Below are 24600 nucleotides of genomic sequence, written 5' to 3'. Positions count from 1 at the left end.
TAAGCTATAGGTTCACCTGATCTGAAGACATCCAAAGTAGACGAGTTAAACGATTGTCCTTATCTAATTCAAAATCAACAACCCAGTGTAAGTCTTCAGCTTTTTTTTGCATTAATTTTGTGAGTAATACAGATGTATCATTATTAATCTTGTCAGCTTTTTTGTATTTTTGAATTACATTGGCCAGTTTTTATAGGACCCTGGACATTACATATACAAGTAATACAACTCAATGGCAACTTTTTCGCAAATTTACTCAAATTTCACAAAAAAAAAAATCATTTTTTTGCGATTATCTCAGCATTCAGTGGTCCAATTTGTATGAACTTTTTTTTGTTTTGTAGCTCTCATCGAGCTCTACAAAATAAAAAATATTTGCATAAATCGGATCACTGAATACCAAGATAATCGCAAAAACAGAAAATAAAAAAAGAGCAAATTGGGTCTTTTTTGGCAAAAAGTCAGTTGTGAGTTCTATAAGAGATGTCTGGGGTCAGCATAGCGGACATCTCTATTTTATCACTATTTTATCGATCATTTGTTGATCACTTGTATGATCTTATCACATAATACAAGTTATTTATTATCGCGTTATAACAGAAAAATTTTACTTAATACGGCAAAATAAAATAAAATAAATAATTTACTCTTGTATTTTCAAGATCTAAACAAAAAGATTTTGTTCTTTTATTAAAAGTCCATTAATAACAAATAATTAGCTAAATTCTCTATAAGCAAAAAACCTGTATTATAGGCCGAAATCCTGTATTATTTTTTTTGTAAATTATATATGATAAAAGGGATGTTTATGCAAAGTTTTAAGTTTCGGCCTTGCATATTCGACTCTGGCCATCAATTTTTGTCTGGTGATCAGCCGAAATTTCAAATTATCACATATTAATAATATAGTATACAAAAATTAAAGAATTATATTAAAATTATGTAATTAAGTTATGTAACTATTAAGGTGCTACACTTTGATTGATTTTGTTAGGAATTTACTTTGCTAGATACTTTTTTAAAATTTTTAATTGTTTTTAATAATAAGAAAAATGTGATCGGCAAATGATCGGCAAAGTGATATAAAGCATGTCCGCTATGCTTCTAGGGTCCTGGTCTTAATCTTGAAAATGCAGATCTGGAAATCAGGCTTTTAATAGATTTTTTTGAACTGTAAGTGTTAAGTTTCCATGTTTTGTCATTAATGAAATTTCATTAAGCGCTTCATCAGTAAATAATCTATACTTTGTTGCAAATTCCTGAGTTTTAGGCACAAGTATATGATTATGTTGATTGATGAAAGTTGTGACACCTATTTGTGTTGCTTGATCAGGAAAGGACAAATTTATATGCCATGGGCAATTTAATTTTTTTGTTTTGGTATTTTGTTGTGTTTCTTTTAATGCTACTTCTGCCATTTTTTTGGACTTGTATTTTCCACTAAATTCACAAACTAAGGTTCTTTTATAAACTTGACCTTTACTATTTTGATCCATTTTATATTTAATGATTGCAAATCTATTTCTAGCGCCATATTCATCAAAATAGTTATCAACTTCATCCTTAGTATCTTTAGGAATATCTTCGGACTTAACTGCTATAAATATGAAGATATATGTAATATTACTATATTAGTTTATATGTGTAAAGAAGCAGTAAAGGTATATGATATAAATGATTCAGTAAACATAGTAAGTACCATATATCGTGGGCTATAGTAGTCTTTTTTATCATGATACTTACCTCTTGAAAAATTTCATAGAATTATATAGTACTCGGGGGATATTTTACAATTATCTTGTGATCCAGTGATCAGATTTGAGCCATCTTTTTTTGTTTGATAGCTCTCAATTGAGCTCTTCAAAATAAAAAAAGAACGTTTAAATTGGACTGGTAGATCGTGAGATATTCGCAAAAAACAGAATTTTAAGCTTTATTTAGTAACCGGGGGTACAGGGTCAAACCCCCGATTTTTGCAAGATACCCGGGTACTGTGGTCCGCTATATACGGTACTTATTAAAGTATTATTATTTTCTTTATCAATATTAATATATTCAACACCTTTTATATCCTGCATGTCATTTATATAAATAGGATTAAATTCAACTGGATATATATTCATTAGAGCTTATAATATCTACTGAAAAAAATAAGGACACAAAGAGATAATAAGGACGTAAAAGAAAAATGAGTCAGAGGTTAAAGTATCAGTGTCAGATTTTCTTTAAATAATAATAGTTTTACTAAAGTTTTTTGGTATCAAGAATAAAAAAGGAATAACTGTATGAAAAGTTATTAAAGGTTGTTTACTTGTTTATGTTATTAAATGATGTGATTTTGTTAAAACGAGAAGGATGGTTTGTTTATGACATATTATTTCAGTTTATATTAGGAAATGTGATATATCTTGATTTCGCTTTGCATATAAATCTTACATAAAAGGCTTAATTGTTAATTATGTCATATTTTTGATTTACATTAGGAAATGCGATATATCTAAAATTTCGCTTTGCATAAAATCTGTGAAATATGCTTAATTGGCGTCATATTATTGATTTATATTAAAAATGCGATATATCTTAAATTTCACTTAAACAAAAATCTTGTGTAAAGAACAAGGAGTTTAAATTTTTTTTTTTATATTAGGAAAATACGATGTATCTTAAATCTCACTTTGCATAAAAGTTTATATTTGTGCGATCATGCACTTATAGCCAATCAGATTTTATTTTAATATCATGTGAGATTTAATCATTTCGCCTTGGACAAGATAAACATTTATTCTTTTTTTTAAATAAATAAATTTAATAATATAAATTTTATTATTATAGTACTAATAAATTATATAATATAAAATAACTAATACATTATTTAATATCAAATTTTTTTTTTTTAATATTATTCTTAAAAGAAACAGGTTATTTTTATTAATATAACTGATAAATTAGAAATATAACAAATTAAACCTTTACTTATATAATATAATATCAGATATATTTTATTTATTTTTTTTATTTACCCTTATAAGGATCAATATTTAATTATGGTAAAAAGTTTACATAATCATAAACAATAACCTCTAAAATACATTCGACTAGCAAATGTTCCCAATAAACTCAGATATATTTTATATGAAGTATTAATTAATATAAAATATTATTTTATAAAAGTAATTTAAATTAATATATTTTATATCTTGCAAATATATTTTAATTAGATAATAAATTCAGTTTATTTGCCTTTTTTGATTTGACTATTCAGATTTTTATTTTAAAATTCAAAAATTTTTAATTAATAAAATTTAGTGATCCAATTATTAGATTAAATGATATCATAATTATTAAATTTTTGGCATGGAAAATCAATTGTAAAATATTTAATAAAATAAATAAAATTGCTAATCTTTTTTTTTTATTTATTAGAATAAGAAATTTTTTTGATTTTTATACTTTTTTTTTTTTTTTTTTTTTTTTTTTTTTTTTTTTTTTTTTTTTTTTTATTATAAAATAATAAACTATTTTATTGGCAATTATCTTAATATGAAAAAATAAAAATTTGAATTTGTAATTTATTGATGACCAGAATATGAAAACTGAATTTATAACTTTATATTACCTTATATATTATAATTTGTAAATAATTAAACTATGATAATTTAATATTTATTTTAATGTGTACATTTGCAAAATGAATAGATAGTCAATTAATTTTAATATAATTAAAAACCTTTTAATAAAAATATCATAAGTTAAAATATTTAAAATAGGTTGATTATAATTTAAACTAATTTTTTGTAATTTTAAAGTAGGTGTAATTTTTGATAATTTTCATAATATTTAAATTTAATTGAATGGTTCAACAATCATATCATTCATATGATTATAATTTTGCTAAAATTCTGGCCAAAATAATTCTGGCTAAAATTCTGGCTAAAATCATAGTTAAAGTAGTACTTTACAATTTTCAGTTAGAAATTATAGACAATAAATAATGTTAATTACAACTAATTATAGATTTGCAAAAAAACCATACAATTTTTGGCAACTATTCTGAATATTCTACTATGAATACATTAAAAAAATAAAATAATTTAATATTATTAATCTATATATATATTTTCTGTTATTTTTAAAAAATCTATACAATTATACACTATTTATATTTATATATGCTTTTCTGATTAATATATATAATTCCTATAATTTTAAAAAGATTACTAAAGACTTGCTATATATATAATAAAATTCCAGAAAAATATATATAGTTTATATTTTGATTTTAGTAAATTACTTAAAGTTTAACTTAAAGTTAAATTTTTGGCAAATTGGGTACAATTTGGTGTAAGTTATCTTTTTAAGTTTTAGTAAATTACATCAATTTTTATAAAGTTATAAATTTATAATATTATTTTGGCAGATTGGTACCTTTTTAGTTATTCTTATAAAAATATTAATCTTTACAATATTGAACCTAGTGAAATGGATAAGGTTTTATGATTAAATATAAAATATAAGTGAGGATATTTGACTATTTATTTCACCAATATATAAATTGTAATGGACCTTTAATAACAAGTTTGATATATTTCATCTTTAAATATTTTATTTTTTATTATTAAGTTAAAAAGGAAAAAAAGAACTATTGTTTAAAAAAAAACCTAAAATACAAGAAAATAAAAAAGAAATTTTTTCCTCATGAAATTATTAACATTAAACCTTATCCCCGAAAAAATGTATGTATAAAAAATTACAAAAATGCGGTGCAAATTTCTAATGATATGACATCCCGAAGGATACCAAAAAAAAAAAAAATTACAAACCAAAAATATACATTACACAAATAAAATGTGAAGTTTTTTTTGGGAAATCAAAAACTTTTTATTATTTCTCGCCTCGAAAAAAGATAACAATTTCCTTTAGACATATTGTCTTTTTAATGCTTGGTCTCCCGAAGCGGCATACTTTTCATCAATTTTACGATATCGTTCTTCAACATTTCTTGCCTGGATTAAAATTATAGTTGCAAAAAATACAAAAATATTAACCGTGATAAAACCGAAAAGTGTTGTGAACAATTGACGTAAAATTTTATCAGCGACTTTTGTTATAGGGTTTATACAGGCATCTTGTGTAATATCATTTGCTGGACAAAAACTTGATTCTACTCTAAGATCCATATTATTTTGATAACCACAGCATTGTAACTAAAAGAAACCAATTAATTTAGAATATATATAATATAAACAAAAAAAAAACAATTATTTGATTATAATTATTTACCTCATTTTGGAAAGATGCTCTCGTTTCGTCATCCAACTCCGCCCACACTTCACCAAAGTGTTTTCGTTCATTTAATGTCTCAAACCAAATGGTTGCACCCAAGGCCAATAGTGCAAGTGAAGTTAAAACAATGAAGAATGTATGTGCTAATAACCAATTCTTACGTTTTAACGGATTAGTAAACCCAATAAAACCAATTAAAAATGAGAAGACAATTGAACCGCCAACCCCAAACCCGCCTAAAAATGAAAAATATATAATTTAATTGACCATTGAATATTAATTTAATTTTAATTCTATGTGTTGAAAGATTAGATTATAAATAAAACATACTTAGAATTAAATCTGGTGTTATTACAATACTTCTAATGTTAATGCCGAGAGAAGCGAGCCATTTAATACCAAGAGCTATAATTACGGCTCCTGTGGCTAAATAGCATAATTCTAAAAAAGCGAAAGAAACTAATAATGTTTTGCTGATCGCTTTGTATGATGATTTCATGTTGTAATTTTAATATATTATATTATCTAAAATGTTTTATATTATCCGTTTTATTTATCTTGAACCAAGTCAAAAAATAAAACGAAATAAAAAAGTTCTAAAAGAGGTTGTTGGAAGAGGGAAGATAAAATGATAAAATATTTATTATGTAAAGAAAGGAAATAGTTAAAATGATCGAGAAGATTTAAACGACTTCCAATCGTAAAAAAAAATGAAGGTCAATAATGACTTGCCGGCCAGCAACAAGGGCAAATAAAAAGAACGAAAGGTAGAAAAAAAAATTATGAAGTTAAAAAGCCTTAAACACCTTTTAAAAAGGATTTAATTTTTTGATGTAACAAGGAGGTACCACCACAGTTTCAAAATGCAGATGAAATTTATATAACCTGCATAATTAAAATGCCATAAATAATATTATATATATTATATAATATATTAAATATATGAGTTTATATATTTAATTTTTTTTTATAAAGATGAAAAAAAAAGATTCGTATATGAAAGAGGAAAAGGAAAAATAATAGACATTTTACGAAAAATAATGAAAATCGATTAAAAAAGGTTTAACTAAATTAATCAATCGAATTTAATAATTTATCAGTTTAACCAAATTTGGTAAAATAAACGTGAAATATAAAGCTTACTTTAATTGTTTCAATAAATTATGAAACCGGTACGAACTTGATTAAATTAAGATGATAAAAAAAGTGGAGAAAAAAGGGATAAAGGGTTCAAAAATTCATATCGTATGACTTATATACAATAAAAGTATTGGAATGATTTTAAATGACTTAAATGACTTACTGCAAACAATAAACAATATATTAATTAAATTTGTAAATTTGCGTGCGGATTTCGGATTTTCGGGTATATCGGACTTATTAGTATTTTCCTCGCCCTTTTACCTAAATTATAATAGGTGTCAGGCCATATAGGCCATATATATATATATTTATTTATGAAACGTACAATCATTCCTTTTATATAATTATAACTAAAAAATCTGTGTAACGTTCCCTAACATTATACCAGACAACGAAACATTTACGGTTTTACAACGTTTTAACGCATTCTTTTATTTATAAACGTTTCAAAGGATTCATAATAATCAAATTACAATTTTAAAAAAAAATTTTTTTTTTTAAACCAATCAATCCGGAAATTTTTTTTTTAAAAAAAAGTTATATGCACTTTTTGATACATTGTTCATAAACTCCTTTGCCACTTTACAAAAAAGCTGTGATGAAACAAGGGATATATCATCAGATTTTTATTTTTTATTTTCGTAAATATATGTAACAGATTTTATTGGTGTGTCACAATTTTTTAACCATCAATAATTTTATTATTCATCAAATTTTCTATTTAATTTATTTAATTAAAATTTCAATTTTGCATTTTTTCTTTTATTAGCTGATAAGAATAATCATCAGTTGTGTAAAAAGTTTTTTAATAAGTGAATTAATTATACGCTGTTTCTCCTACGAATTCCTCGTTTATCGCCTGATTTATTTTGATCTAATAAATGATTTAATTTACCGTCATCTTTCCATTTTTTCAACATTTCTTTACCAGCTTTATATCCAACTTTTAAGATTTCATCAAATTTATTAAATTCTAATGTACCATATTGTTGCACAGGTAATTGCATGTAAAAACATCCAGGAGTGTTTTTGGCATCTTCTAAGGGTCTAACACTACTAGCATAAGCCAATCTAGATTGTATATCTGCCATTGAAGGTATATTGGTTTGTTTGGAGAAAGGATTTAATCTATTTAATACTACCCAAAATCCAGATAAACTATCCCCATAATAAACGGGAGATGTATCATCATGACTCGCAACATCTACGGCAAATATTGTATCTGCGCCCATAGATTTCATTACCACAACGGGTAAATTGTTCATGTAACCACCATCAACTAATAAATCTCCTTTTTCGCATAACGGAGGAAGGTAAGCGGCTAATGACATTGAAGCTCTAATATATCTCCAAGCGTACCCAGCTTTATGAATTTCCATTCGTGACCAAGTGATATTTGTAGTGATACAAAAGTAAGATAACCAAAAATCTTCAATTAAAGTATCACTAAGACTTTTCCATATTCCTCTATTAAATTCATGTCCAGTAAACCATGCGGTTCTTGGCCACGTCAAATCCATTATTTGCCTCCATTTACTACTTACTCTACTTGCAAATACTTTGGCTCTACCTAATATGGCAACATTGTCTGAATCTCTTGCGTATAAACCACCAATAAAACTTCCAATACTTGTACCTCCGATCATATCAATTGGTATTCCAGCTTCTTCTAATGCTTTAATAACTCCGATATGTGAAATACCTCTCGCACCTCCTCCACCTAATACTAATCCAACACTTTTACCCACAAGTCTTCTTGCTAATCTAGCAAAATCACTTCTATTCCCTGTATAAATAGCGGGTGAACGTTTTGGTATACGTTTAGGATAATATTTTTGTAATTGATCTTTAATGTTCATTAAAGTATTTTTTCTTGGTTTTTCATCAAAAATTGGTGATTCAAATCTCATTAACACATGATGATGAGCATGAATCCAAGGTCTATTTTTTAACCAATTTCTTGTGGATCCTGGTGTACAATTTCTTTCCGCATGTAACAATACTAATTCTTTTCTTGCGGTCGTTTTTGTTCCTATTAAAAAACTTTCATATTCTCCGATTGATGCGTCACCATCTCCTATTCCAACTAATAATATACAATCGGCCTGCCTAATACATGTTTGAGACCATGAAGAATTACTTCCACCATCTGCTAAATATAATACTATTCTAACTTTTTCTTCCTGTTCCGCTAACCAACTAATTAATTTCAATCTTCCCATTCTGTTAAATACATCTTTACCTAATACATTAATAACACTTTCTTGATTTAACAATGTTGCATTTTCACCTATTCTACCCAAAGAATTTTTTAATTTTTCCGCAAATTCTGTTATCGGTACATTGCCATTAACGGGTAATATACAAACTGTTTTGAGATTAGTATTATTCTTTCCAAATTCGTTATTACCAGAATTATAATCTATTTCTTCTTGCATACGTGTACGTAATGCTATAATACGTGATATTTGTAATGTGATTTCTGGATGTCGAAGAGCTAAAGCATTAAATAATGTTCTTGGCATACGTGCTAATTCAGTATCACGTATAGCATGAAGTGTATATGGACGTGGAGTTCCTGTCATTACCTCTAATTCACCAACACTTTGACCTTGTCCGTATTCACCTTGAATATCAATGACACCATTTTTTTTTTCATTAATTGTACGTGCACGTCCATTCAATACTATATAAATACTATCACTTGAATCTCCTTTACGATATAATACCTGTCCTGCATTCACTTGAACCCAATCTAATGCAAAATCAATATGTAATAATAATGGTGATAATAAAGTGATTAATCTTTTTGCTAACGTTAATAATACATTAGGATTCTTTTCCATTAATCTATTCAATGATTGTTTGGGTAAAAAACCAACATAAGTATCCGTACTCGCTCTAATATTAACAAAACTAGGAAATCCAGTAAGTGCTGCCAAATATCCTGCCAATCCACCTGGTTTAATCATAAATAAACTTTTATCTCTAGTAGTTGAATTTAAATTATTACTAATAGAATCTTTCTTTTTATGATTATGATTATGAAGATTATTATTATTATTACTATGATTATTACTTCTGCTACTATTGAGAAAATTATTTTCATTGGATGTAACAAATACGTCCAATAATCCGTCAATAACAAAAAATAATCCCACATTTCTTCCTCCTTCTTGTACCAACAAATTTCCCTTTGGGAAGAATAATATTTCTACATCATTATCTAATTCACTTGTCATTGAAGGTATTGTTTCCGTTATTGATTCATCCTCTGGAATATTTAATAATGTAGTCACATTGCTATGTAAATCTGGTGAATTCTGTCTTAAATTATATTGACCGTTAATAGTATTCATATTATTACTATTAACATTTCCATTACTACCATTAACGTTGGTATTAACATTACTTTGAAGTAAACCAATTCCTTTTGAAATTCCTTCGAGTACAGATTCTCGGAGATACAAATCATCATCTGCATCATAATCTTTTCCATTTGTTGAAGTTCCACTGAATGGTTGTACTTTAGCCCTAACATGTAGTGGTAAAGGTGTCATCAAATGTTTTTTGTTTTTGTGTGAATTATTAATATTAATTGCGGTATCTTCTAAATTATTCTCATATATTGCACCGAATCTGGGCCTAACAGATGGTCTAGTTTTTTTCGATTTGTTAATCAATCCACTATCACTCATATCCATATCATCATGTCTATTCTCTCTTGGATGATACTTTTTACGTAATCTTTCCATACTTCCTGGTTTAAAGAAATCTTTAGGAAGTCCATAACTCGCAATATCATTCATTAATTTCTCTGTTCTTAACAAATCTTTTGTTAATCCCAAATATTTGTATCCTGTCCATAATGTAACACGTTGAAAACGCGTTAATATCACTTGGACAATATGTGCCACCGAATTAGGGAATTTCTCTGTTAATCTATGAAACGCTTCAGCTGGTATTACCGCTAACGTGGTATCAACTGTCGCCCTTGCTGTTATGTTAGGGTGAACGGATGTGGTAATCGAACATTCTTTTGATATTCTTCGTAATATATTTGGTTTCTTAAATGAAGTCGAGCTATGTGATGAAGTACTTTTAAAACTTTTCATATCAACTGGAGATTCCACATATAAATCTTGATCAAATGTTGTATGAAACTCATTCTTTACTTCATTCGTTTCTTCTTCCTTCCCTTCACTCCCTTTTCCTTCCTTCTTTTCTTCTTCATCTTGTCCTTGCTCAGGATCATTATATCTTATATCAATATCATCTGTGAATAAACTAAGGATAGTAAACAAGCTGCTCAAAGTTCCTCCATTAGTAACTTCATTCAATAATTGATATCCTCTATTATAATCGTCACTTTCAAAAGGATCTAATACAATATCTTCTTCATTAGCCGTTTTAACAAATACTTGAACATAACCATCAACAACAATATAAAAACTTCTTTCCTTCTCTAACATTAAACTTTCACCAGCTAATAATTTCTTTGTAGATAAATGTCTTGCTAATTCATGAAACACTGGCTTTTCCAAATAACCAAATATTTTAATCCCCTCCAAAAACATACTAAGAAATTCATCAGGATAATGTTTAACACCATCATCATTGTCTTCATCAATACTTGGATGTAAATCGTAAGATGCCCCTTGTTTGGTTGCTGTTTCTGTTGGAAGACGAGAATATTTTGTTAATATACGGTATCTTATAACTAAATATATTATTGTTATTACTATTACAAAAAATATTAATAAGGTAGTAAATTTTAATTGTAATGTAAGTGTAAATGACCAAGAAAGAATTTGTATTATCCATGAGGATAAAGTCAAAGTTACGAAAGATACTAAAGAAAAAACCCAACTAAATAAAGTTGAAAAAGTGAATGCTGTGATCGTATAAAAATCATTTACATTATCTCCAACATTATTAATAGTTATGTTGGTTATGTCTTCCATTGTATTGTATTGAGAAGAGAGAAAACAAAAATAATAAAATAATTTAAAAAACCAGATCAAGTGAAAAATTATTAAATCTTTGTGATTTTAAAAAAGAGTTATATAAAATAATTATTGTCATAATGGTCGTAATGCATGCATTATACTTTTTTGGATATTTAATACACCAATAGAATTTCGGCACATGAGAAAATTTTTTTATCTGAAAAAAAAATTGAGAATTTACTGATTTCATACTTGTATGCCATTATTAAACAAAAAAGCATTACATAGATGATGATTAAACGATTTAAATAAAATGGTTTTATAAGAATGTTATCAGCTTTTGTACCAGAACATGTTAATGTTCAATCTGTATTTCAAAGTATGAAAAAATATTGGAGTGAATTGAATATGATAAATTTTTTACAATTTGACAAGGAGGATTCGATACCGTGGAGTTAATAGTTAAAGTTTTTATAGAATTCTTAAAACGTTTGTTCGAAATAAATACAAGAAGTTAAATAATAATAGTAAATATTTAAATGAAAACTATCATTCGCTTTTGCTGAGAGTATTTTACGTAATATTGAGGAAGGATTAAATGTTATTATTTCACTCGAAACATATTAATAGGACTAAATTACTGAATTTAGGTTTAAGAAGAGGAAATGTTTGGAGTTTTGTGAATCATGAATCGGAATTGTTTAATGCTATCATATAATAATAAATAGAATTATGTATAACAGTTAATATATATTAATTTCAGTTAGTATTTAGTAAACTATGATAGTATATTTCTCTCTTGTTAGAATGGGGATACACGGAAATAACTATTTTTTTTTTTATTTTTTTTATTATATAATACCCATAATCAATAGAATACGACAATAATTTTCTGGAACTTATTTAGTTTATCTCTCTTTAATACATAATACAATATTTAAAGAAAAAGAAATAAAGAAAAAAAATAAATAAATAAAAACATTTAGTTACTGATTGAGTACACCTAATTTAGCTGTTAGAAGAGAAAGGAAAATAGAAGATACAGTTACAAGAAAAACTTTTGGTGTGCTATTATCAGGTAATATAATATATTTTTGAGCGGGAGGAATAGCAACAGTATGAGTGTCCAAATAAACGAAATAAGCGTAAAGAGGGTAAGTAATACAATATGTAAAAGAAAATATCAAATAAGAACTTAATTTATAAATCCAAATTGTGCTAAAAATATTTCCAATAATATGAACTGAAGATGCTAATACTAATAATAAAGTATAATCAGGTCGGAAATAACCGAAAGCACGATCTTCAGTTGTATCGGATTCTAGTACGGGATTTTCTCCGCTAGTATTATCATGTCTTGTCCTTTCTGGATCAAAAAGACGTTGATGAGATTCATGACCATATTCTTTACGTGTATTAAAATATATACGTGTAAATTGAATGACCAACGCATAATCTGAACAAAGCCCTTGTACTTTAAACCAAAGAGCGTCATAGGGCCATTCTAAATATAAGCTTAAAGCTCCAGCGAACAGAACGTATAAAATCAACCAAGGCATAAATGAATTTGAAGAAATTCTTCCTCCGTGATGTAAGGAAACCATAATGATGATTTCATTTACATTATGTAATATTCCAATCGTTGACCAAATTTTTCCAACATCAATTAGGTAATAGAGAATTCCTGTTAAGGATGTAACTAAACAATAACTCGCCAAGTATCGATCAAATTCAATAGTAGGAACTTTATTTACCTCTCTATCAACGAAATATGTTAATAATTTGCTGTTAGTTTTTGCATCAAAATCCGTCCATTTAAATGCATAAAAACCCGCGACTATCATTAATACTACGGAGTAAATGATTGTTGCAGCATATTCTTCTTTATCATCTCCTGAAAGAGGTGGATGCCATACAGGATATCCAGTATGAGTTCCGTTGGCTTGCGAAGGAAGTTTAATTTTATTTACATCAATCGCAAAACTTAATATTAATATTACAAGGGCAACAGAAACTGTTATGCTGGCAATAATAGTTCCTGCTTGTCTCATTTTGTGAAATATATTTTTTTTTTTGGATAATAATTTATTTACTATCATTCGAATGCTCTTTATATATCTTTATATAGAATATGAGATTAGATATCTGATATGTATTGATAAACGAATATGGATAAAAGACTTATTTACAAGTATACTTAATGACTGTGTGTAAAATAATAATGTACATCATTAACAACTATAGTAATTATTATAATTAATTCTTCGTTATTGTCATTTACATATAAAGAAAAAAAGAATGAAAAAGAATAATAAATATAAAAAAGGAAAACAAGATAAATCTTCGCTAGATTCTAGATGCATCTTTACTTACTTTGTCACATTGCTTTAAAATGTTTTATATGCGTGTTTAATTTAAGAGTAATTTAAGTATTTTTCTTTTAAATTTTGGTCAAAGTCCTTTGATAATGTTTAAAAGCTAATCTTTCTATTACATTTAAATAATTACCAAACAAGATAGTCAAAAAAATTCTTTAAAATATGCTAAAATATACTTAAAATTTTAAGTGTAATTTGGGTCTATTTTAAAGAATACAAGTACATTTTAAATATATTTCTTTTTTCATAGGGCAGTAGAACGTTTTGTCTACATGTATAGGTTTGCAGTTCATATTTCTTTAAAAATGCAATCCCCAAGTATTAATAGTATAAATAGTATAGTGTATATAAATAAATGATGATATTAAAGAAATAAAGCCTTTAATTAAATCTAAAAATATTTGAATATGTATTTCTATTTGTTCAATTAACATATCATTAACATAATCTTTTTAAAGTCTTATAATTGTTTGTTTAATATATAACAGACATTTTTCAATTTTTGAATCCATTTTTTTTCCTTTATTCTATTGTAGGTACAGCTGTACAATATTTCTTCTTGGAATAAATTTAATAGTTTTTAAATTTTCATCTACTTCTGTATTATCTATATAGATGGCACCGAAATAAATTAAGATCTGGCGATTATTCTACTAATCTAATGATCACGTTCTTACTATCTAATTTGTTTCTTATGTCTATGGACATATTCTTTTATATCTCTAATATCATCTATACTAAATTAATTCATTTAAGGTTCTATATTTTCCTTCATTTTCTAATTGTTTTTTTCTGCAATTTTCTTATTATCGGCAAATAATTGCCTTGTTCGTCCATATCATTTGTTCTTTTAACTAATTCTAATTCTATATCATTCTTTTCATAGGATTTGTATCTATTGTTAATTTAGCTTTATTTACATTTATGCCTTTCATATGTTGTCCTGATTTTTTCCAAAATTCTTTTTCATACCCGTATCACATTTAATTAGTGATATTCAGTATAACGGGAAATTTTCTTATATGTTATCATAAAATTGATACCACACTGAAGATTTAAAAATTCACTATAAAAAAGTCTGATCGGGATGAATCAGATTTTACTCAATCACATGGAATTGGATCCAATTTTTAATGATAAACTAGATTTTAACCAGAGAAACTAAAAAACAAATTTAACATGGGAATAAATTTGATATAGAAGTTTTTACAATAGTAAAATTTATTTTATTGATAATATAAATATCATAAATATCGAAAATATCAGTTGTAATTTGAACGGCATTTGCAGAATTTGATATAAAAATTTGCGATTTTGAAAATTTGAAAATTATTGAGTTTGAGATTTACCCTTCAACTAATTTGTACGGTAACTATATATGCGATGCAACACTTTCTTTTAGTAAATTATTCTCATTATTGTCATACTGTTTTCAAATAACTTACCCATAGCAGATAATGACTTGTAATTATATACATTTCTAAATTTATGGATAATCATATTATTGATTTCTATTTAATACAGTAGCGGATAATCATAATTACGATTTATAAAATATCGATTATTATATTTGAACGACAGTTGTCCATCCTTGACGATGAGAACCTTTTTTCGCCCATCTATCATAAAAGGAATTAAAATAAGTATAAATTATTCCCGAAAAATATGTAATGAAAATTAGGACTTACAACTCTAACAATTTATCACCGTTAGGATTTTGTTCATTATATACTGCTTGCGGTAACATGGTTTCTATAATGTCATACATAACTCTCGGCTTTCCTTCAGTTAACATTTCTAAATTTAAATATCTATTTGTTAAACTTATTCATAAACATCGTAAATATTATAATTGAAAATCTTACCTAAAGTTCTGGGCTTTATAAAGTCAAAAACACAATCTGGATTTCTTTGGTGGCGTAACTCAATATCCCCTTCCTATTATATAAATAAAAGAATAAAGCGCATTAGATATCGCGAAATTCCTAATTCAAGCTGAGTTCAATAAAAACATAAACCTTGCGAAATATCAAGAGAGATAATTTTGACTTATTGAAATATCGGTATGGTGCACGTGAAATTTGATTGTTAATATGTTTCTTTATCCAGCAGAAATTTTCCACGTATCGAAAATTCCATTTCTCTGCTATCTGAACAATATCCGGTATGAATTCTTTTTCAACCCAAATGAAAAGGAAACCTTTTGGGACGATATCAGGCACTTTAAGGCTTTCCTAAAGATAGTATTCCATAAATTAATAAGCTTTCGATTCGTTTAAATAAGCAATGGTGTAAACTCGTTTTTACAAATTGCTGTAAAGTAATCTTTTCGGGTGAAGGTTCCTCGTCTGGTAATAGAAAAGGTGGGTCAATATACACTGCTTGAAAATCTTGACCAAGTTTTTTAAGATCCATTGATAAGATATCGTTTTCAAAATATCTAACAAAAATTGAAAGATTAATGTAAATTCATATAAAAAAATCTTTATGTATATAATTTAGTTACCTTGACCCGTGAATCATTAAAGTTGATTCAATTTTAGGTGGAAGAATTGTATGTGCCCACGAACGTGGTATTGGTAATGACGGAATTCTTATATATGTGGGAAGACTAGGATCTATATTGCTGTTTGTATTTGTTTATTATGTACATCATATAGAAAATTTTCAGTCATTAGATATTGATTGTCGCAGCAAAAAGTTTATTTATAAAAAAGGATAATTTTATAAACCAAATTTCCTTCTTTTACTTAAATCAATACTTTTTATCCATGGATAATTATTTACCTGACTTTCTTTTTTACTGTAAAAAAATTCCCGTTCCTGTCCTGCAACTTGACTTGCATAATTTTGTATCGTTGCAATATACTTTCACGATCAAAACCACGTCGTCTTTCGGGCGATGATTTATCATTTTTCCGTTTTCGCTTTTTATCTCCGAATTCAGCATCCCAAAAGTCGTTGTCAACCGCCATATAATCGCTAAAATAATACAAAATTTTTTTCTGAATAATATAATGCTGAGATGTAATTTACCCGGATTAACATATTATTACACACTCTTCTTCCTCGTATTCAGCAGTGTTACCATCCTCTAGTTCAACACGCCAAAAATCTAAGTCATCCAGTTCGTCAAAATTAGGTGCGAAAGTAGCGGATTTAACCGTAAAACTAGAAGTTCTCCTAAAAACTTCTTCAAGTTGTTCTTGTGTCAAGCCATTTTCCTGAAAAGTATTATTTTTATCATTTAGAGGATGAACTTCAGCTGTTTCATTAGCATTAGAGGCCGCAATTTCTTCTCGAATTCGTTCTAATTCTTCAAATTTCTTCATAATAGCATCAATGGATTCATCGTCCTCAACATAACCCACATATAGAGCATTACTTTAATAAAATTATAAGTTGTATAATTAGTACATTAACGCGTAACGGAAAACGCGTCAAGTAAACATAAAAATACCTAGCAGTAGAGATATAAGGGTTATGTTGCCTTTGTCTTAAAGATCTCTTGCTCATTTTTAAATACACAGTTTTATCATTAAAACGCGAAGTAATGATAGTAATGATACGAATAAAAATTCATTATCCGTATTGTTGAAATTTTATTGGCCAGTGAATGTTGATCATCACGTAAAATTAAACCAATGAGTGGATTTTTTTTTAAAAAAAAACACAACGACCCTGTTCAATTCGATCCACGAAAATACTAGTAACACCTAGGGGTTAGATAATAAATAAACGGGGGCCAACCCAAATGTTACACAGATTGATCAAACTGTCGCCATAAGTAAATTCTATGTGTTAATAAAATTAAATAAAAATTACCCCATGTTTAAAGTGAAAGATGAAAAAAAAATGATAAATCGGTAATGACGAAATGTGAAACTACACGAAAATAATTTTTTATATTTTTTAAAATTCTGGATCGGCTGTTTGAAATACCTCAAAAACATATAAAATTTTATTACACACTTGAAAATAATACATAATAAAAGAAGAAAAGGCTATTTTAAAACGTTTTACATAAAAATATGATATAATTTTAACTTTCTATCATAAAAGAGAACAAAGCAACCAGTGATCTAATTTTAATGAAAAAACTTCGCTTATTTAGAGCTAGCATATACAACCTTGACTTCTGCTTTTCTATGTGTACATGTTGAAAAAATAAAAAAAATCGTTCGTGTCAGTTCTGTCGGTAACACCACCTTAGTTTTTTGTTCACGTCCCCTTAAATGTCACCGGTCACGTGAGATGAAATTTTAAATAGGTGTTCGCGTTGCCAGCGACAAACCATATTTATTGTTTATGATATGATCCTTTTTCCGATTCGAGCGATACGATCTAGAAATGACCGTACTATGGCTGTTTATTTAAAAGAAAAACAGTTCTTTTTCCTTTCAGTTTAAATTCTAACCTGATATTTAACAATATTCAAGCTCTTGTCTCCTACATATAAGAGAACACTGTGTGTTTCCTACACTGAATTTTTAAATCATTACCGTAATGTCGTTTTTTCCTCACAGCTCACCTGGGCTCGTAGATTCTTGAAAAAAGCAAAAGAATTAAAAGAAAATGACTATGCAACTATAGAAAAGAAGGTTATGTATTCATATATTTCGCAATAATAGGGAGCTTCTGTCTATTTTTATCTGGATTAGAAGTATTGGTTTTTGTCCCAGCCCGAGTAATGGTAGTGGCAACTCCGCTTATTTTCATCTGGGTTAGGAGGTATCGGCTTTTATTCCGGCCCTACCATTGCGATTTATTGAAATAAAGTTTCTTTTACTTATTATATATTATTATATGGAAGTTATATATTCATCTCCGGCTTCGTATTCCTGCAGGTAAAAACAACGTGTAAACAAGGGTTTGCAGATCTACTGGGAAACAATAATCTACGAGCGGGAAAAGGTTTTTATGCCATTTACCTTTATGTGTTAAATTTTTGTATTATCACATGAGATAACGATTAAACTCTTGCAAAATAGATGAAAGCACAGCGAGCACATCTAACGGGTAGTATGAGAGTATATGGTAAAGTTGCAGAACATAACAGTGAAACACTATCCTCTGAAGACTATTCCAATATCTTTACTTCTTTTGTGTTAATGTGAAATAGTGTTTTCCATAAACTTACTGAGCGTATGTAGACAGTAGCCGATGTTTTTAACTCCGAAAGAGAGGAATATTCGTTAGCTGCAAATGTTTATTTTTTTCACTATTATCTGTTGAAGGAGACTGAGGGAAAGGAGGCGACAAACGATAAAGTTACTCCGTCGTTAGATTCCTCATCCGAATATCCCTTCGTAGGTTTACTTTATGTATTACTTTTTATAATTTCAAATTTTTTGCATGTATTTTTAGTGAGGAATCAGAGGATGATGATGAATTTGAGCTTAAATTTGAGCTATATTAATTGTCTATCGTTGAAGTTCCAAATTTATTATGTTTTTTCTTATATTGTCATAATCCAAAAATGCAAAGTTGAAGTCAAATGAGCCATCCTTTAATTGCCTGGGCAGTCTATCCAGCTCATTCCACTGATAATCAATTACGAAGAAACGACTTCATCATGGGCGAAAACTCAAAGATGGTGGGAAATTATATACGTGGGAAGACTAAGAGACCCTTAGAGGCAGGAGATGATTATGACACACAATGAGTAAGTTATTGATTTTTTTGTGAGATGTATTGGACAGGACTTATATGAGTTGGAAATAATAGCCTTGCGTATTACGATATAATTGATGTTACACCCGGTACCAACAGTGATTTTGTTAAAAAACGATCAAAAGATGATATCGACAATAGTGACATCAAGGAATTAATCGTGAAACTAGTTAAGGTATTTCATGTTGAGAAATTATTATCGAGTAGACTTGGGTAGACTTCAGAAATGTCTTATTGCATGTTTTTCATTACAGGAACCTGATTTTCAAAAAGGTTGTAGAAAATAATTTTTTATCGAAATGACGATAGAAAACAATTTACGTGGGATTTTGCATACCAACTGTAAATTACTACTTGCATTAGACTATGCAATATATTTTCTATAGCTAACCTTTGATTTCTTTTTTATTAGTGCTAATTCCTTGAGCGCGGAAATGATCTTAATGAGAATTTATCTGAAAGAGTGTACCATGAAGTCTTTTTCACACCAATCATGCGAATCTTGTTTCAAAAATTACGTGAAGATATGAAGATTTTTTGTAAGTGACAAACGGTATGCATTCTAAGATTGCTTATTATATCTTAATAAAAAATTTGATTTTTTAAGTGGCGAGATGTCCTTACTTGCGTCAGCGGAAGATTATGATCTAACCAAAAATGATGAGGAGAATCGAGGTATCGGGGAGAGTTTAAGCTTACTAAAGCTATATGGTTTACAAATCTACGGTAAGTATTTTCAACATCTTTTATTTGTTTTATTGTGTTCTATGCATGCTTTGTTATTAACTCAAATTGCTATAGATTATACTGAGATGGCTGTGCCATACAAAGAGTTATATGTGTATAGAGAAGTTCAGCGGTTCCATTTACCAACGAATCGTAACAATGTAATATTATTATTATGTCGATCTGTGCTAAATTTCCTTCTATTCAAGGTATGCACCTTTATGTGACTTTTTTGTTTGTTTTTTTGTATACTAACTGGAACGTATAATGCCTTATAGGAAATGCTTATCCAGAGTTTAGATAATTTGAATACATATATAATGGAATCAGGCCTCCACACGCCGACTGAAAATGAGTGCATCCTTTTGTGACACAGATGTCATATACACCGAAAAAATAAAATATATCTTTATTATGTTTATTATGTGATAAAGCATGATTACTTGAAATTTGTTAAAAATACACTCATTGGTTTAATTTCACGTGATGAGCAACATTCACTGGCCAATAAAATTTCAATTAAACTTTTTTTATTACGATACGATACAATTATTACTTATAATACTATCAATGAGGAACCGCTACATCTACAAATGTTTAACTGAAGCAGATTCTCGGGTAGTGCCTTACATGCTCCGACTCTTTTAATCTGAATTCACATATGAACGCGCATTACATAACGGATAAGGGATTTGCGCAATATATGATGAAACATATTACAAAAAAGAGAACCCTCACACATATTTAATATTAGTGAAAACGATCTATTAAGAGAGATTATAGTAGCGCGAAGGCTTTTGATTCCTCCGCCCCTTCTACGCGAACACGTGCAATATTATTAATTTATATGCTGGACGATGACGTACTACGATGACGCCTTTACAAAATACATATCCCCTCCAGAATTCAAAAACCTAACTTATTCCCGCGACGACCTAGGCAATATGTCATAAAACCCAGATATCAACTTTATTTTGCCCAAAAAAATGTACCTGCAAGAAGTGAAACTGAATACAAGACTTCACTAACAATGAGGCTTTATTCACAAACACGGATTTAAAGGTTCGCCTAAAAAAGGTCGATACGATAATTATTGATGGTTTTTCGCCGAGTTACTTGATTTTGTAGACACCTTCGCAATAGTTCGAAGGCGACTATGTAGGTGATCTCGCTCAACTTCTTCTGTGCTACCGCTCGGAGCCTATTTTATCCATTTATTTCTCTAAAGACTCCTCGTCGATATGACGTTCTACCAACCTTGGAAGAAGTACGAATAAATAATACCTCCTCACAAATATGGAACAGGCTAGTACAACGCCATTCAGAATTCACGTTTCAACCCACGAAAAACGCGTTCCTTAACACCGCTTACGTCGTCGGAGTTAAAAGAAACTGCCCAACAAATCAACACATCTATCTGTAACATGCTTCCCGTTCCTCCCAACAACTTCCTACTATCACAAGCATCCGATTTTATGAATTCTAATTAATGGGATCCCTCACATTCATATCGCATGTTCAAATCAAAAACAAACTTATTTCGTTTGTAACCAGGAGCTTCGAGCGATGAGTACCGCATATGTAATGGCACCAAAGGAGTAATTACCGGCATTAGCCTTTCAGAACAGTGTGTCCGAGTTGCGTTCTCTTAGAGGATCAATAATAGATGTAGACGTTTACAAACATATCCATTATTTCAATGCTAATGGAATAACGCCCAGTTCCCGTTACAAACTGCTTTGCGTTCACTGTCCACAAGACCCAAGGATTGACCCTATCGAAGGTCACGCTCGCGTTGGACGGTAACACTTTCTCTCCTGGTTAAACGTATGTTGCCATCAGCAGGTCATATCTTTCCTCGATAGGTCGGCGTTTATCAATCATGAGTATCAGAGATTGCATGCCCATATGTTCTCATTAAAAAAAAATTCTATATTGCTCTCTTTTACCTCAAGATTATAATAAACGAGATTCCCGCATAATATTAAATATAAAAATGTTATCATATTTTATACTTATTATTATTTTTATCGTCACAAACCAAATAAACAATAATATGGAACGGTGGGACTCGGTATGCATTCAAATTACGCCAAATTTTTTTAAGAAATATACTAACCGCAATTTTTTTATATAATATAATTACATAGTAACATTTAATAACACTTTCTAATTAGTATTAAATATATGTAAGTATTTTTTTTACTTTTAATACTTTTAATATAAAAACTCTTCACATAATTTTAATAAAGCGGTTATTGTGTAGAGTTTACCTTTTTACAACAGACAAAATCAAATATTTAAAAATCAGATGTAAGCAAATAACTCAAACACCATATTCCCATTTAATTTTTATATGATTACATTAAGTTCCTTTTTCAGGTAACAGACTTATAAGAACTTCAATGATTTATTAAACGTATACTTTTTATTGAGTGACTCCAATATGGAATCATATTTAAAAATTCATCCGTTGGAGATTTAGGCTATAAAAAAAATATATATATAAATACATTCTTAAACAAAATCATTAGCAATGAATAATTTATACTAACAATTAGGAGCGTCCCTGATTTGTGAAACAGCTTCCTCTCCCATCGCACTGACGACAGTAGCCAAAAATTCTTTACCTATCAAGATAGCAAAATTTAAATAATTAATGAATTATTTTACTAAATCAAAGGAATTAAATCGTTTAAGATAAAGTATATCCAACCGCCTTCAATTTCTTCACGAAATTTCTTTACGTCTTTGTCTTTTACTAGCTCGGGGTCAATTTTAATGTCATCCTTAGTACTACCATCAGAAGTCATCAAACTCAAGTAACCATCCTCGTCACATCCAATGACTGTATATTCAGTACCTGTGAAGATAATTAAATTATAAGTTATTTGGTTCTTCCTAAATTATATAATTAAATAAAAGCTTACGAGAAACATTAGGAACATCCATGTTGTGAGTAGAAGGAGAAATGTCTGTTAATAAAAAATAATAAGTTATTCATACGATCGTAAAGTTTATATAAATAATTTTGAATCAAATGTTAAAGAATAATTATCACACAATATAAATAAAATTTTCTATTTCTCACCCTCAAGTTTCTTATTAGTGAAGATATCAAGACCAACAAGGTGGACTTTCTAAATTGAAAGTCTGATAAGCAAAAGGCAATTAAAAAGATTGCAAAGTACAACTATATTATGAAAACATACCGCGTGTCCATGTTTGCCAGTCTTGCTCGTGGACATTTCAATGATCTTGCAAGGCCTACCCTTAAGAACGACAAAGCCGTTCTAAACACAAGTACATCATAGTTTCGGCCAATAAAATTAAAAGACATTATTCTGAATGTGATGAAAATTCTAGTAAAAAAAATTTTATTAAAAAAGGCTATACCTTTCTGAGGGCAGAACATTGCATTGGATAAGTGGCTGATGCTCCAGAACCTGAGGATTCAAAATCATGATCACTCATTTTTAAACAAAAAATATAAAATTTTAACGTAAGAGAAGGTTATTGATTAGAAAGTAAAGTAATAAGAGGTAAAAAAAAATTCGCATTACGCATAAACCGGCTTCTTGTACAATCAGATCTAAAAAGCCTGGATTATGTCATAAGTCATTATTCTGGCGCATGCGCCGCGCCACAGCCCTTACCACGTGATACATCCAATCAGAAAATTCTCGATCATCGTGTCGCATTGCATTCACGCTAGTTTTTTCTTTTGAATAAAACAGGGAATAGTGTAGTAGAATTTTAAATACTTGTATTTTTTATTTTGATAAGTAATTCATTAAACCACAGCATCAAATCACCACTTTTCTTTCAAGCTTTTTTTAAGAGTACATTCTATATAATATGCACATTAAATATACTGTATATTATCTGGAAATCCTATTTTCAAAATTATATATAACAAATACTTGAAAATTTAATGTGATGACAGATTCTAAAGAACATAAAAAAAGAAAATTTGATGATTATTTATATCAATATTGACAGTTTATTTAGAATTGTAAATAGTAATAATGCCTGAAATTTTAATATATAACAGTACAGAATCTAGTTATGTATATACTTTATTATATAGATTATAATTTTTCAAAATTTTACATGACAAAAATAAATTACTTTAACCAACATCATAATGTTTATATTATAATTTTGTAAATGATAAGCTTTAGCCAGTTTTATTATTTCTTTTTAGATTTTTTTTTTAATTAATCATTTTTTTCAATTACTATTTCATATGTTTTAACAATAAGTTTTCTTTTTTTTTGGATATAATTTCTAATCTTACTTTTTAGTAAATTAACAATTATCTTAAAAAATAAGTTTTTTTTTAATTTATCATTAATATAGTTGTATAAAAATAAAAATTAAAAGTATGAAAATTTAATATTATATTTTTAAAATTTAGTATTACAGTCAACTCTCTTTATAGTCAC

At 28.2% G+C, this 24600-nt stretch overlaps 7 protein-coding genes across 7 annotated transcripts; 2 read left to right on the top strand and 5 right to left on the bottom strand.

The window, feature by feature from the left end:
- Positions 1-4579: 4579 nt before the first annotated feature.
- On the bottom strand, positions 4580-6052 carry OCT59_005251 (uncharacterized protein). Its single transcript, XM_025314114.2, has 3 exons — positions 5614-6052; positions 5281-5519; positions 4580-5204 (listed from the first exon to the last, which is right to left on the bottom strand). The coding sequence occupies exons 1-3, from the start codon at positions 5780-5782 to the stop codon at positions 4917-4919; spliced, it is 696 nt and encodes a 231-aa protein (XP_025185918.1). The 5' UTR covers positions 5783-6052; the 3' UTR covers positions 4580-4916.
- A 790-nt stretch (positions 6053-6842) lies between these two features.
- On the bottom strand, positions 6843-11499 carry OCT59_005250 (uncharacterized protein). The gene has a single exon (XM_066138245.1). The coding sequence runs from the start codon at positions 11388-11390 to the stop codon at positions 7248-7250; it is 4143 nt and encodes a 1380-aa protein (XP_065997405.1). The 5' UTR covers positions 11391-11499; the 3' UTR covers positions 6843-7247.
- Positions 11500-12243: 744 nt separating this feature from the next.
- On the bottom strand, positions 12244-13457 carry OCT59_005249 (uncharacterized protein). The gene has a single exon (XM_025314116.2). It carries the CDS (start codon positions 13424-13426, stop codon positions 12362-12364), a length of 1065 nt encoding a protein of 354 aa, XP_025185920.2. The 5' UTR covers positions 13427-13457; the 3' UTR covers positions 12244-12361.
- A 1502-nt stretch (positions 13458-14959) lies between these two features.
- Positions 14960-17956, bottom strand: OCT59_005248 (uncharacterized protein). The gene is made up of 10 exons (XM_025314117.2): positions 17579-17956; positions 17214-17469; positions 16814-17137; positions 16541-16735; positions 16260-16379; positions 16061-16193; positions 15772-15987; positions 15619-15691; positions 15442-15550; positions 14960-15372 (listed from the first exon to the last, which is right to left on the bottom strand). Exons 2-10 carry the CDS (start codon positions 17267-17269, stop codon positions 15318-15320), a joined length of 1281 nt encoding a protein of 426 aa, XP_025185921.1. The 5' UTR covers positions 17270-17469; positions 17579-17956; the 3' UTR covers positions 14960-15317.
- Positions 17957-18443: 487 nt separating this feature from the next.
- On the top strand, positions 18444-19300 carry OCT59_005247 (uncharacterized protein; the record flags this gene model as incomplete). The annotated part of the gene is made up of 6 exons (XM_066138244.1): positions 18444-18446; positions 18632-18667; positions 18745-18790; positions 18876-18898; positions 18991-19062; positions 19241-19300. The coding sequence occupies 6 exons, from the start codon at positions 18444-18446 to the stop codon at positions 19298-19300; spliced, it is 240 nt and encodes a 79-aa protein (XP_065997404.1).
- Positions 19301-19896: 596 nt separating this feature from the next.
- Positions 19897-21826, top strand: OCT59_005246 (uncharacterized protein; the record flags this gene model as incomplete). The annotated part of the gene is made up of 5 exons (XM_025310123.2): positions 19897-19901; positions 19951-19965; positions 20034-20152; positions 20228-20361; positions 20431-21826. 5 exons carry the CDS (start codon positions 19897-19899, stop codon positions 20521-20523), a joined length of 366 nt encoding a protein of 121 aa, XP_025185922.2. The 3' UTR covers positions 20524-21826.
- A 440-nt stretch (positions 21827-22266) lies between these two features.
- OCT59_005245 (translation initiation factor eIF5A) lies at positions 22267-23717 on the bottom strand. Its single transcript, XM_025310125.2, has 7 exons — positions 23549-23717; positions 23365-23445; positions 23244-23292; positions 23083-23127; positions 22869-23015; positions 22708-22782; positions 22267-22638 (listed from the first exon to the last, which is right to left on the bottom strand). Exons 1-7 carry the CDS (start codon positions 23624-23626, stop codon positions 22634-22636), a joined length of 480 nt encoding a protein of 159 aa, XP_025185923.2. The 5' UTR covers positions 23627-23717; the 3' UTR covers positions 22267-22633.
- Between the last annotated feature and the right edge of the window lie 883 nt (positions 23718-24600).

Source organism: Rhizophagus irregularis, chromosome 13 (genome assembly GCF_026210795.1).
Source record: "Rhizophagus irregularis chromosome 13, complete sequence".
Classification (NCBI taxonomy): domain Eukaryota; kingdom Fungi; phylum Glomeromycota; class Glomeromycetes; order Glomerales; family Glomeraceae; genus Rhizophagus; species Rhizophagus irregularis.
This window is presented reverse-complemented; position numbering and strand designations above follow the sequence as displayed.